The following is a 14,860-nucleotide window of genomic DNA, read 5'->3' as shown; positions in this document are numbered from 1 at the left end:
TATGCATATTTGTTTAATTCAAAATAAAAATACATAATAACATTTTATAAAATCCATTTGTTACACCTTGCCATTTTGAGCTTCACTTATCTCAAAACATTCTAAAATTGTAATGTAATAAACAGTATTATAATATCATTTTTTATAATAGCACTTGAGTAAGTTGAAATTATGTAATTTTATGTCAATTTATTAATCGCAACTTAGGTAAATGCATGTTTTTTTCCAGAGCAATACAAAATATATCCGTAAAAATATTTACTGAAATAAAACCTGTGACAACTAGTCTCGCGAATACATGGCAGCTTTCATTGGCCAAAGCCCGCCCATGAGGCCGTTTGATCGACATGTCAAACAACCAATCACAGTTCGTTTCGTTTCAGCGTCACGTTTCGGGGTGTGGAAATGTCGCCACAATAACAGACCGGTGTGTAAAATAGTGATGGGAGTTCGGATCATTTTACCGACTCGGACCTTTGAGTCTCGTTCAGCAAAGTTCGATCATCACGTGACAGCCCCATAAGTTTAACCAATGCAGTCTGAGCCGGAAAGAGAATTGATTAGTTCATCTTTCGAGTCTTTCGAATCATTCGTTCTTTTGTCACATGACAATTAGTTATTATTAAGTCTCTTTCTGGCTCAGACTGCATTGGTTAAACTTATGGGGCTGTCACGTGATGAACGAACGACTCAAACCCGAAGACTCGAGAGATGAACTAATCAATTCTCTTTCCTGCGCAGACTGCATAAACTTATGGGGCTGTCACGTGATGAACGAACGACTCGAAAAACCCGAAGGCTCGAAACAGGCGAACTACTTGACTAATTCCAGTACAGAACCTATAGGATGTTGCGCATGCGTGACTGAACGAATCACTCCCCGAGACGACTCGTTCTTCCCGAGTCACATTAAAGATTCGTTCAGAATGAACGAATCGTTCAAGAACGACCCAACAAACTCTCGGACGTATTTTAAAGATTCTGTGCCGCGAACTTTAAATATTTCACATACTTTTGAATATCCAGCGTGTAGTTGATCCTGATAAGCGCTCGTCATCACAGTTGTAAACGGCGGCTTACTTCTTTCGTGAGGGGGTTTGGCGTTACGGCCATCTTTGTTTTCAGGCGGAACGTTACCGAACGCGACACACACGTCTCCCGGAAATCCTGTATAATTCAACCAATCCGATGACGACTTCGAAACTCCTGAAGCGTTTCCACTTTTGTGTGCCTTATGCATAAGACGTTTAGCCAACGTTCCGTGGGCGTCTGAGGCTGAGACTAAGTGACTACTAGCCCCTGTCTCCACTATAACAAAACATGAACAATATATTATATATTAGTAAGACAACACTAGTTAATTTTTTCAGTAGCTATCCTCTTGTTTTTGGTGTTGCTGCAAATCTGTTTCAAGAGAATGTTACACTATGACTACATGGGACTATACAGGCCATAGTCAAAGAAAATGAACTGAACATTGCTATTCCAACTGTGAATATAAAGGTATCCTGGCAACAAGGCAGGAAGTAGCAGTTTATTTCTGGCTCTAAATATATTTAGCATGAAAAACTTCACAGTAATCCAGCAGCTTTGGCTGCAACTGAGAAGAATCCCTTCTTGTACTACTGCTGATAGATATTTGCACATCTTACCACTCCATATGTCAGTAACACAATAACCTGCTCTGCCTCAGCGTTTCTCAATCCTGCTGGACACAGCTGAAGCTAATGTGCTATTTATGAGTCATTGTGTTGAAAAATCAAAGGAGATGCTTGTGTCCCACAGCCTAACAGTAAGGGAGACAAATGACAGCATCTCCGTTGCCATGAGCCACAAGGACACACAGGACAAATACAATAGCCTTTGAATGGAGAGCTGTTCTGGTCTGTAAATTAACACTTGCCAGCTGTGGACCCACACATGTCTATCACTAATCCATGAGAATGAACTGTCTGTAATGTAACCATGTGTGTATACGCAAATTGTGGATAATTTTATTCACCTAGCCTCTCTGGAATAGGCTACCCTGATTCTGATTGGACATCCAGTGGTCAGATATTCCTAATAATGGTCACACTGTATAATATCAGACTGTTTGTTGGGGTAACTGAAACTGAATCTAAATTCATGTCTCTATTTTCACACCGGTGACCGATTGTTTTATACAAACTGGTGGCAGTCATTGACTGCAGTGAAAATAACTTTTTGTCCCTTGCAGTTAAAATGTCTTGTTGCTATCGGGCAATTATTTTATTCAGTGCACTCTCAGAAAAACAGGTACAAAATCTGTCACTGTGGAGGTATATTTTCAAAAGGTGCACGTTTGTACCTTTTAGATACTAATATGTACTAATTAAGGTTAGGTACCAATATGGAGTTTTTAGGTGCAAATGTGTATCTTCTAAAGAGGTACCGACCCAGTGACAGCTTTTGTACCTTTTTTTCTGAGAGTGTGTAATGGACAACTTTTTTAAAAGTGGTTTTAGAATAATATATGGGTAAAATTATAAAATAGTTTGAGCTCAAATCAATATTTAGATATTTAATTTTGTACTAGCATGGGATAAAGTGAGAAAATTAACAGTTAGCTGTTAACTGTCGCAAAATAAACCTCTTCATGAAGAAACAAACATCTGAGCATCTGTTGTATAAAAATTCTGGAAACTACATTAGTAATCACACATAGGTCACAGTATGTGATATTTTTGGTTTACTCTATCTATATCACATCACATTTATGACATAAACACTTTATTTAAACGCATTTACCAAATGACTACTAACCAAAATGCAACTCTAGAGGATCTAAGAAACCTTCTTAGAAGAGAAACGTTTTACACATGTAATGTGAATTTCCTCTTGTCGTTCATCCTATCTGAGCTGTAAATCTGTAATTCACACCGACACTAGTGATCTAGAGTCTTTTCTCTTTCCAGCTGTTGCTGTAATCCATTTTTATAAGAAATCTGCTCCAGCTGTGTCTTATAAAGTAGGTAACTGAGGCCGTTGAGGCAAGGTCCGTTTTAATTTTGATGTTTGTTTATTTTTATACCAACTGACAGTGAGTTTTAGACTGTGTGGATGTGCACTGACACATAAAAAATCATTGACATAAGTTTATGAGAAAAAATCTGTAACGTTACAAGCATTCAGTAGCCTAATATACCAACAAATGCATTGGAAGTAAACGCATTACATTTCAACATACACTTGGAGGGAGTTTGCTCTTTGCAACGCATTACAAAATAATTGTTTAGTTTGATGTTGTAGAAAATCTGTGCAACACAAGTAAAAAAAATTTTAAAAAAAATCTCATACAGGAAAACTAGTTCAAGGGCATTAGAGAGTGTAGAGCTGGGCTGAAGGACTGTTGATAACTGCAGAGGACAGTAGTGCCTGAAAGGAAAATGTGAGACAATCAGATTAAATTAGAGCGTCCTTTCTCCATCTATATCCTAATTGGAAACAGTATCAAAAATCATTGCATTTAAAATTAATAATCACCTGATCTGAGCTCTTTCATTTATCCAGCCATGATGTGTTTAACAAACGCTGTGGGAGAAAAGGATAAAAGGACAAGATTAAATAATAGAATAATATATAGAATATATTAGCTTTAGCTTTTCAAATTTGGAAAATGGTCACACCTTCATATTTGACACAGCCGTTTCCATCTTCCTGTCCTGCCATCAGCTGTTCTACCTCTGATTCTGTCATTTTCTCACCTGCAGGCACGACATGTGATACTCCGTGCTTGTTTCTGGCAGTGTTAATCTCAAGGTACAGTAAATATGTAAATCCAGGAGTCAAACACAGATTTGTTTTAAGCTGCTTATGTTCCAATAAATCTCTTCTTAATTTAACAAAGCACTCATTGGGTTTGTTAGCAATACTGTATCATGGTGTAAGAGCTGTTGTGTAGCAGTGTTTTGTATTTACCCAATGTTGCAAGTACATGGCGAAGTTCGGCGCCCATTACAGTGCCGTTCCCTTCTTTGTCAAACACCCGCAGGCCCTCAACAAAGTCCTCAAAAGTGCCTAGATCTTTGGACCTGGACACGTGTTGGAACATAGGCAGGAACGTCTCGAAGTCAATCAACTTGGTGTTCATTTCTAGAAAAAATGGATATTAGAGACACATTAAAAATGTATTCATGGTTTAGCCTGCTGTCAAGCACAGTTTATTCCTCTCACCCTCAGGTTTGGGTTTGCCAAGTACTTTGAGCACCTCTGCATTTGTAGGATTCTGACCCAATGCCCTCATGACATCACCACACTTGGCGTAAGTGATCTTCATTTCACCAGAAGGAGTTCTGTCGAATAGCATGAAGGCCTCTTTAAAGTCTGTGTGGATAGGATATTGATATGTAGTATTAAATGAGGAAGAGGTATGAAAAAAATGTCAATTTAGGTCTACTTGGTTTCGCAAATGCTTACCTTCAATCTGATCAGCTGTAAACTCAATCTGGGTGGAAAAAGATTTTAGGGAACTTCTATAAGCAACTTGAACGTCCAAACAATGTATAACAGGCACAACAACAATGGAAATACAGATGTTTTAGTTCTCTAAAGAAGCTTTCTGGGGTCATTCAACAAAAGTCAGCTGTTCCTCACCCATTGAGACTAAGAATAACAGACGTCTGTTCTAGGACCAGAGGGAATTACAGTGAAACCTCATCCTTATTGTCCACATGAGAGAGACACTCACTCAGACAACAGAACAGGAATGTTAAACTGTAATATGGGAGCTTGCAGACACCTGCATGGAAGCTCTTTTATACTGACCTCAGGCGAGCTTCAATTGTCCAGACCCCATCACTGACCATCAGGTTAGTTAAAGTTGCATATGTGGTCTCAAATCAATATGAAGAAACATTTATGTCTTCACATAGAGTAGGTACTCAACTGAGACTGCGGTTTTAAAGCCTAAAGTTTGTGGGAAACCTTTTAACCTTATTTGATTGATTTGAGCCATGTTGTTCAGGGCACATAATGTCACATACTTTAATAACAAGGTTAAAGACCAGTCAATATACAAATGTTTTTAACTCAACACAGCCAGAAGGTGGGATGTCTAAGTCCTATTGAAGCTTATTTCTGCCACAGAATAAAAATATAAAACAGGTAATTGCATGCAACTTTTTATCTCGCACTTGTGAGTTTATATCTGATGTTTATATCCATGTGACATACCCCTGATGTCACATGGATTATTTTACAGATCTCCTTGCTACGTTTCTGGACTTGGGAACATTTCAGTTGTGTTGCTGTCTATGCAGGGTCAGACAGCTCTCAGATTCCATCAAAAATATCTTAATTTGTGTTCCGAAGATAAACGAATGTCTTACGGGTTTGAAACGACATGAGGCTGAGTAATTAATGACAGAATTTTCATTTTCGGGTGAACTGTCCCTTTAAGGTTTAAGCTTACCTCCTGATGACTTTAGGGAGTAAGTTACTTTGTCTACTCACTTGTGTCTGCTCACCATGATGGTCTAAAACTGGGCAGCTAGTAAAATAGCAATACCAACAAAGAACCGTACAGCAAGTGTACTTACCTTAATGCTTTTGGGGTCAAACTGAGGCTCCTTGGGTTTTTCTGGTTCAGGAGGAGGCGCTGGCTTTGCCGCCTCCTTTTTCGGTTCAACTTTTTTAGGAGCCATTCTTCCACCAAGATGGTGAGCAAGAGGGTGTGAGATGGGGAATAGGAATGAGAATGACCTTCGAGAGGTTTTATACCCATCTCAATGCTTCAGCAAGGTTGGTCCATCCCATCATCACCCGCCAAACAAGGACAGAAAGCTTACGGGTTCACAAGCCAAACCCCTGAGATGGGCATATGACGGATGAGAACCAGTAAACTGCCTTCATCACTGCTATGCATTCAGCCAATATACATAATTTATAGTTTGTAATTATGCTCTCAACGTTTTAAACTAGATATCTAACTCGTAATTGTTTTGGCGAAGCAAGTTTGTCTCTCTTTTCTAGGAAGATATTGGGTTAATCAGGCAGCTCCTGGGTTTACCTTTGAGGAGAATGGAGCTCCAAATTTGGCTCATGCACATTGTTTACATGTTTAATGAAGGTTATTTTCTGATCTCATCTTCACATCTTCAGCACTGCTACTAGCAACAAACAAAACAAAACAACCTCTTTTTAAACAGGTTTCTCAAACATTCCCCATCTACCACTGGTTACTCTCTGCATATTAATCTACAATACATTTCAAATATTGCACACTTCACTTTTAGTTCATTTCCAACTAGAATGATCAAGAAAACAACTGAAATAATTCTGTATCTATTATACCCTGGTTAGTTACTTGTTGTAAATTTCATCAGACAGACCTTATTCTGTCTTTGTGAGTTTCAAGAGATCAAAGGAAAAACACACCATGGATGTACCATAAAAGTGGCCCAATATCATGTATACTGTGTAAAAAAAAAGACAATACCATTTAAGTTTTTACACTTCCAAATTTCATGTTAAATTCAATGTGTTACTTGTGTGAAACTCTGAAATTTCTGAGTGAAAATTGTTTCGACAGCAATATTTTTTTCAGTGTATACTGCTGTATATTCCAAGTAATTTGATTTGAAGGTATATATTGAAGGCTTTGTGTGAGGAATGGACTGGAATTTAAGGCATTATCCACTGGTAATCTGCTCTCAAACCTCATTTGCCCCTGGTGACAAAAAATAATAATAATAATATGAGTTTGGAATAAAATGATGGTGATTAAATAATTATAATTATAATAATTAATAATGTGTTACATTTATATAGCGCTTTTCTAGGGACTCAACGTGCTTTACATTGTGAGGGGGGATCTCCTCATCCACCACCAGGGACTAAAGGATGACAGAATGTTAATTTCAGGATAACTATATAATGCTTCATTAAAACTTTAAAATATCCATTAATGTATATTTTATTCATTTGCAACTGCATGCATATAATGCCACAGAAAATTCAGTAACCTGACCTGCAGCTCAGTCTGAAACTCACCTTTCAGATTTTCAATCTATACTCTATTCCCGTCCAATGCCGCATCTGTCACTCTACATGCTCTGGTGTAAATCCCATAAGCCTTTAGTGAATCACATAACAACAGGGGTGATGTAAACTCAGTATCTGCTTGCATCTGGACAGTGCTGTGGACCCTTCGTTTTTGCTGTGATTTCATCTCTTCTTTCTAGGTCTCCCTCTGTGGGATGTCCATCTCCAGACACAGAGAGGCAGGGCTGTTGGGAGTGTCTGGTTTCATGTTGTTAAGCCTACATGAACTCTCAGTGACAGTGTGGGAGGAGAGATGTGTTTCCAGGATGTATGTATGTGCATAGATTACAAGATCTGTTACTTCACTGTATTGAGAACTTTGTATAACTCACGCAGCCTGACCCATTGATTGTGTATCATGCCATGATGAGTAACTCAATCAACTATTGTTGTCTGAGAGAAAAATGATGGTTGCACTGTGTAAATTTTGTGATGAGTGATTTACCTTGCAGCAGCAACAGTTCCTTGAAATAGTTAACAATAATAAAGTTATAGTTAAAGGAATAGTTTATCCAAGAATGAAAAATTGCTTTTACTCACCCACAGGCCATCCAAGATGTAGTTGAGTTTGTTTTTTCATAACAGATTTGGAGAAAGTTAGCATTACATCAATTGTTCATCAGAGGATCCTCTGCGGTGAATGGGTGCCGTCAGAATGAGAGTCCAAACAGCTGATAAAAACATCACAAGTAATGTAAGTAATCCACTATAGACTGGTATTTTGGCAAGAAGCAATGGTTATTAAAATGCCTTAATGATTTGTTTCTTACAAACACATAGCTTTTCACTTTACAAGCCATTAATTGATGGACTGGAGTTGTGTGGATTACTTGTGGATTATTGTGATGTTTTAGCTGTAACTGCAGAGGATCCATTGGTGAGCAAGTGATGTGATGCTAAATTTCCCCAAATCTGTTCTGATTAACAAACAAACTCATCTACATCATGGATGGTCTGAAGTTGAGTACAATTTCAGCAAATTTTCATATTTGGGTAAACTATTCCATTGAAATAGGCTACTCCAACAAAGAATAGAATAGAATAGAATAGAATAACATTAATACATTTAAAAAATGATCTATGACAAATCTGGACTTCTGAATCAAATCTCATCATTTGCAGACGTGATTCTCTTATCTACAAAATTGCTACCTTTATCTACAGTCTTTCTGTTTATGCTCCACACGAGGGCAGCATTAATTAATTGTGGAAGCTGCTGATGCTGATTTGCTTTTGATTATTCAAATGGACAAATGTTATTTGAGAGTTGAAGGTGAACGCTGCAATTTACATTAATTTAACAAGCTCTGTTTTCAATATATCTGTCTCTATCGATATATTTCTAGACATATTATTATTATTGTTGTTGTTATTATTATTTTAAATAGGCTATGGGCTTTTCAAGACAGCGAGTGGATAAGATGCTGCTCTGTTATACCCAGTTTAGTGTAATTTCTATTAACAAAATAAGTTTAAACCAGGATCTATATTTTTAGGCCTGGTTTCACAGACAGGGTTTAGACTAAACCAGGATTAGGCCATAGCTCAATTAGGACATTCAAGTAATTTTTATAAACATTCCTTAGAAAAAAAAAACATTACTGGTGTGCATCTTGAGACAAAACAAAGGCACTGACATATTTTAAGATTCATTCAGTGCACGTTTCTTTCATTTGAAACAGCTCAGACTTACATTTTAGTCTGGGACAAGGCTTAAGCCTTGTCTGTGAAACCGGGGGTTAGTCTTTTATGTTCTGATGCCCAAATTAGTGTATTACTACAAATGACCAGTAGGTTGTGCCATTGTGCTGCCAGAATGAGATGAAGTGGCAGGTGTTGAGACAGGTGGACTGACTTCTGTCTGGAAAGGGAGTTCAAGCTCAAGTCTGTTAGTCATGCCTCAATATACACATTTAAAGAACTATTCCAATTTCCGTTAGATGCATTATCAGTCACACCATTCAGAACACTGTGTTAATTATTATATTATATTAAATATAATATAATAATATAAATTAAAACATTAAGTATTATATTTATTATATTATATTATATTATATTATTATATTTGCCATTGCAGCATTCACAGTAAAATAAAGCTGACTTGTGTTTGAACTCTCAAGTAATATTAAATTAATGCTGGATAGCAATCCATCATGCACAGACTACTCTGTGTCTCTAGTTCAGTGATGGGCAAACTTGGCCCTTCCAGGCCCCTTTCCTGCAGAGATTTGATCCAACCCTGATATGACTCACCTGCCTGTAGCCTTCTTTGCTTTTGATTATTCAAATGGACAAATGTTATTTGAGAGTTGAAGGTGAACGCTGCAATTTACATTAATTTAACAAGCTCTGTTTTCAATATATCTGTCTCTATCGATATATTTCTAGACATATTATTATTATTGTTGTTGTTATTATTATTTTAAATAGGCTATGGGCTTTTCAAGACAGCGAGTGGATAAGATGCTGCTCTGTTATACCCAGTTTAGTGTAATTTCTATTAACAAAATAAGTTTAAACCAGGATCTATATTTTTAGGCCTGGTTTCACAGACAGGGTTTAGACTAAACCAGGATTAGGCCATAGCTCAATTAGGACATTCAAGTAATTTTTATAAACATTCCTTAGAAAAAAAAAACATTACTGGTGTGCATCTTGAGACAAAACAAAGGCACTGACATATTTTAAGATTCATTCAGTGCACGTTTCTTTCATTTGAAACAGCTCAGACTTACATTTTAGTCTGGGACAAGGCTTAAGCCTTGTCTGTGAAACCGGGGGTTAGTCTTTTATGTTCTGATGCCCAAATTAGTGTATTACTACAAATGACCAGTAGGTTGTGCCATTGTGCTGCCAGAATGAGATGAAGTGGCAGGTGTTGAGACAGGTGGACTGACTTCTGTCTGGAAAGGGAGTTCAAGCTCAAGTCTGTTAGTCATGCCTCAATATACACATTTAAAGAACTATTCCAATTTCCGTTAGATGCATTATCAGTCACACCATTCAGAACACTGTGCTAATTATTATATTATATTAAATATAATATAATAATATAAATTAAAACATTAAGTATTATATTTATTATATTATATTATATTATATTATATTATTATATTTGCCATTGCAGCATTCACAGTAAAATAAAGCTGACTTGTGTTTGAACTCTCAAGTAATATTAAATTAATGCTGGATAGCAATCCATCATGCACAGACTACTCTGTGTCTCTAGTTCAGTGATGGGCAAACTTGGCCCTTCCAGGCCACTTTCCTGCAGAGATTTGATCCAACCCTGATAAAACTCACCTGCCTGTAGCCTTCTAGTAGTCTTGAAGACAATGATTAGCTGGTTCAGGTGTGTTTGATTAGGGTTGGAGCTAAACTGAAGGAAAGTGACCTGGAAGGGCCAAGTTTGCCCACCCCTGCTCTAGTTCGTTACCGAGTTTTCATTGTGAATTACAACTCTGAATGCAGTATTGTTGTGTATGATGTCGCTTATTCTTCCACAAAACCTGTTTGTATCTGCAAAATCCTGGACCAGATGTATCCTCTTCCAAAAATCTTCTGGAAATACACACACAAGACCAAATGAAGAGAGAGAACAGTGGATCTGGCCATATGCATGAATGCAGTCTATTCAGTCTATTTCCTGTTTTCATCTTCAGATATTCAAAAACATGACTTAATACAGTTCATCACAGAACATTGCGAACTATATGAAAATGTGCTTTCTAAGAGCCACTTGGCACAAATGAACAGAACACTTCTATTCACTGAAAGACAAATCCTATAAAGCCTGTATATATGCTTAATAATACCCCACATAGTTTATTAACTTATTAGGTTCTCTTCACATCAGTAGGCTATATGGTCAGCATTCATGAAACTGAAACTGGCTGATGTATTGGGCAACTTTTTGAGCAATGTTGCTGGGCAACTTTGGGAAATGTTGCCATCAAAGGGCATCCAGGTGAGGCACAGGGCCCACGACCGATCTAAAATATCCAGATAGTAATTTGTTACCCATTCTCAATGGAAAAGTGCCCAAGTAAAATTGCTCAAAAAAAGTTTCCTGGCGAAATTACTCAAAAAGTTGCCCTGTGTATCATCAGCATAAAAGTAAACATTTTGCATAAGACCCGTGGTAAGGATTTTGATTCATCTCAGTTTGATCAAAATGATTAATTGACTGATTCTTTTTGTAAATGTTTCTGCATGTTACAATTCATTGTTACAGTTAGTGTTGGGGGTAATGCATTACTAGTAACGCTTACTTTTTTTAGTAGTAAAGTAACGCATTACTTTTAAATTTACAATAAAATATCTGAGTTACTTTTTCAAATAAGTAATGCAAGTTACTTTGTTTTTCCATTTATTCACTGACAGTTCTCCTGTCCCATGTTGAGAGAAATCGGGACTAAGTGCCGAGGCACTTCCTTCAACCTGCCTGAGGATTGATCATTTTCACTTTTTTTATGTAAAAGGGCCTTTACAGCTGCTAAAAATACAACTTTTGGGTTTTTGCTATTAAATAATCAAAATAAAAAATAAGCAAGCCCAGCCCAGGAGACAAAAAGTAACGCAAAAGTAACATAATGCTACTTCCCATAAAAAGTAATTAGGCCTAATGCAATTAGTTACTTTTTTATGGAGTAATGCAGTATTGTAATGCATTACTATTAAAAGTAACTTTCCCCGACACTGAAATTTGTATACACGTTACAGTAATTTAACGTGTCATTTGTAAGTTACAGTAGATGGTGACAAGTGAGTGATTTTTTTTCATATAGGCCAGGGGTGGCGAACCCGCGGCTCGCGAGCCGCTTGCGGCTCTTTCACTGCTCTTGTGCGGCTGTTCAATCTATCCACATGTTCTGTGTTTACAATCCCAATTGTGGCTCTTTGCAGTGATACATTTTTTTTTTTGGCTCATTATGCCAAACAGGTTAGCCACCCCTGATATAGGCTATAAGTGATTCACTGAATCATTCACTCAACCGATTCGTTAAATGCCAAGTCTTTCAATGATGAGCAAATGAATGAACGAATTTTTTTATTTTTTATTAAAATGTGCGTGTATACAAATTAGGGGATTCCAGAAAGTAAATCTTAGGGATTACAACTAAAGTACAACTAAGGGATTCCAGAAAGAGTGTATGAATTCATTCAGTTCACTTATAAGAACGATGAGTAGTTCAGTTAAGCTTTGAGTCGCATTCAAATTCAAAACAGAGACTCATTCGGTGAAGGAGGCGTACTCGTTCAGTCTGTTCAACCAATTAAACGCTCCTTCAAAATCAACGATTCGTTGTAAAACAGAACAACACCACTACTAGACTAGACATAAGACAGTCGAGTATTGGCTGTTGTCGCATTTGACGGTGGTCGAGCTTGAGCAAATCTCGAAACATTTCTCTACAAAAGAAATATATGTGTGTATATATAATCTGTTTAGTGTAAGGAATGTAGTATGTAGGCTATATGTGTGTATTTAAAGAGGAAAAAACATCTGTAAAAATATACATATTCTATAAATAGCCTACATAATGTCAGGTCATGGTGATGTTGCAATCATTTGACATGGCACAGATGGCCTGTGAAATAGTTAACAATTTAAAAATTCAATAGGATAGCTCTTTAATTTTCAAACATATATGAGACAGTTGTTCGTGTTATTTGTTCCAAAATTCTCTAGATGATGTTGAACATCCACCTACAGTAAGCGGTGACGCCACCGTAAGAACTGCCTTAATTACAAACTTGTTCACTCATGTCAGCATGTTGGTATAGTGAACGTGACTGCATTATCCACGAACATTACTATGGTATTTGAAATTTACCATGAAGTTTTCATAATCCTATTTTTATCCCCCAGGAGTGTGGGAAGTTGGCAGAGTGTCACAAGTTTTAGGCGAAGTGTTGATCCTACCTGAGGCGTTTCTCAGGTTTCATGCAAGACACCAGTGCGTAAGCGACAGCTGCCTGGAGCTTGGACGTTCTCCCAGACCAGCAAAAGTTTCAGCGTGGATTTGAACGAACACTAACCTTCGGACCTAGGATACAAGGAAAACCTTTTTTCTTGCATAAAAAAAAAAATAAAAAAAGGATATTTTACTGGTCGTCATGTACTGGCAACAGAAGTTAATGGGCTGGTTAAAAGTACTTTTGATCTTGTTAGTCTTGAATAACTTTGCATTGAAGTTTGAACTTCAGAGTTGCGTTGTGCTTTTATGCAACATAGTTGAATACGTTTTTCCAAGTATTCTATTGGTCCAAAACGTGAGCTATAACTGTCATGATACTACTTTTTTGCTTTTAGAAAACTTAAGTATATTTGTGCTTTGTCAGTTGTAATATTTCCTGATTTTTTCTGTTATTATGATTATGACATATTCTGTTTATAGTATGGATTACAAAAAATCCACCTGCTGAGCCCATTTATTGGTTGTAATAAGTGCTCTTTAAGGCAAACAATGTGTTAATATTTTTACACATTCAATGCTTGAAGTACACAGCTCAAGTTGGAATATCTGCTTTATATATATAAATTATTTTATGGAAAAGAATTAATGGAGAAATACTGCTTATTATTCAAAGAGGCACTGATTGCAGTGGAGAGGTCACAGTACCCACCAACAGTCTCTCTGATCGCTCCATGCCTGGTTCTGTTTTGATCAACTGTCTATGTTTCACTTTATAGATTATTTTTCTCTTAAAGATGATGTTCACAGAAAAAGTACATGTACTTGCACTTAATTTTGCATTTAGTTTCGTTAGTTTTGTTAGAGAAGCCCACTGATTACCTACAGTGAAAAACAGGTTGTTGTAATCCTGAAGATACTTTTTTATTTTCTCTCAGTGTAACATAGAGGAACTTAGTGCGCCTCTTCATTACAGGGCCCCAAACAACATGTGGATGACAGCCCTTCTTGTGGGGTGCCATGTCACTTATTTAACGATGGTTCACTTATTGTTGTTTGTGGTTGTGCTGTAGGTTAGCATGAATGATACTATGAAATACTGAGCACAGTCAGTTGAGGTGAGAGGAAATAGTGGCTTTGGCAGATATGTCAGCTGACATTCTATAGAGCTCATCATTACTGACTCTTTGATTTGTATCAGGAACTTTAGAAGAGAGCACACAGGGTCAAAGACTGATTAGTATCACAGAGGTTTTTATGTCAGAGGATAATGACCATATCTTCATTTGTGCAATGATAGTTTAGGGTATAAATCTGTGCTGGTCTGAATCTTGATGAAATAAGGATTGAGAAGAGACAATAATGTCATTTTCTTTCTAATGCTATATCCACCTTATTCCTAAACGCGGAAGTAAGCCTATGTGCAAGACTTCCGGTTCATTAGCCGTTATAGGGAAATATTGAGAAGAGTAACGTGCAGTAAATGGTATAACTGTTTGCATTACAAACCAGTGTGTTTATAATTAAGATAATACACTAAAATAATATGGTAAGGCACATCAATTTGCAGTATCAAGCAGCAAAACGAGTGGTTTTGTACAGCTAAAAATAGCTGGAAGCAAATGAGACCGGAGGCCAGACACATATAATTTACAAATGGCCGCGCCCATTTTTACGGGAAGAATAAGATGGACACCGTAAGATTTAAAGGTGCCATAGAATGCATTAATACAATATTTTAAATTGTTCTCTGATATCTACATAGAAGGTATGTGGCTTAGGTAAGGGCAACATATCTCCAGAAACAGTTTTACATGGCCAATTACAACCCTATTTGTCCCTAGAATGAAATGGTCTGTTTTTACCTTATTTGGAAG

The 14,860-nt window shown here is 37.0% G+C and overlaps 1 protein-coding gene across 1 annotated transcript in view; it reads right to left on the bottom strand.

Moving 5' to 3' along the window:
• Positions 1 to 3,022: 3,022 nt before the first annotated feature.
• LOC107662407 (myosin light chain 4-like) overlaps positions 3,023 to 14,860 on the bottom strand; it is a 46,226-nt gene continuing 34,388 nt past the window's right edge. Inside the window, exons 2-8 of the mRNA XM_016452412.1 lie at positions 5,559 to 5,826; positions 4,438 to 4,465; positions 4,195 to 4,344; positions 3,940 to 4,113; positions 3,648 to 3,725; positions 3,505 to 3,552; positions 3,023 to 3,396 (exon numbers count right to left, since the gene is read on the bottom strand). Of these exons, the coding sequence (XP_016307898.1) occupies positions 3,524 to 3,552; positions 3,648 to 3,725; positions 3,940 to 4,113; positions 4,195 to 4,344; positions 4,438 to 4,465; positions 5,559 to 5,663 (564 nt within the window). The 5' untranslated portion in view covers positions 5,664 to 5,826 and the 3' untranslated portion in view covers positions 3,023 to 3,396; positions 3,505 to 3,523. The remainder of the gene's footprint in view (positions 3,397 to 3,504; positions 3,553 to 3,647; positions 3,726 to 3,939; positions 4,114 to 4,194; positions 4,345 to 4,437; positions 4,466 to 5,558; positions 5,827 to 14,860) is intronic.

The sequence above is a fragment of the Sinocyclocheilus anshuiensis genome, unplaced genomic scaffold, assembly GCF_001515605.1.
Source record: "Sinocyclocheilus anshuiensis isolate Anshui unplaced genomic scaffold, SAMN03320099.WGS_v1.1 scaffold11, whole genome shotgun sequence".
In the NCBI taxonomy this organism is placed as follows: domain Eukaryota; kingdom Metazoa; phylum Chordata; class Actinopteri; order Cypriniformes; family Cyprinidae; genus Sinocyclocheilus; species Sinocyclocheilus anshuiensis.
The sequence above is the reverse complement of the archived record's forward strand: the minus strand, read 5'-3'. Positions and strand labels throughout refer to the sequence as shown.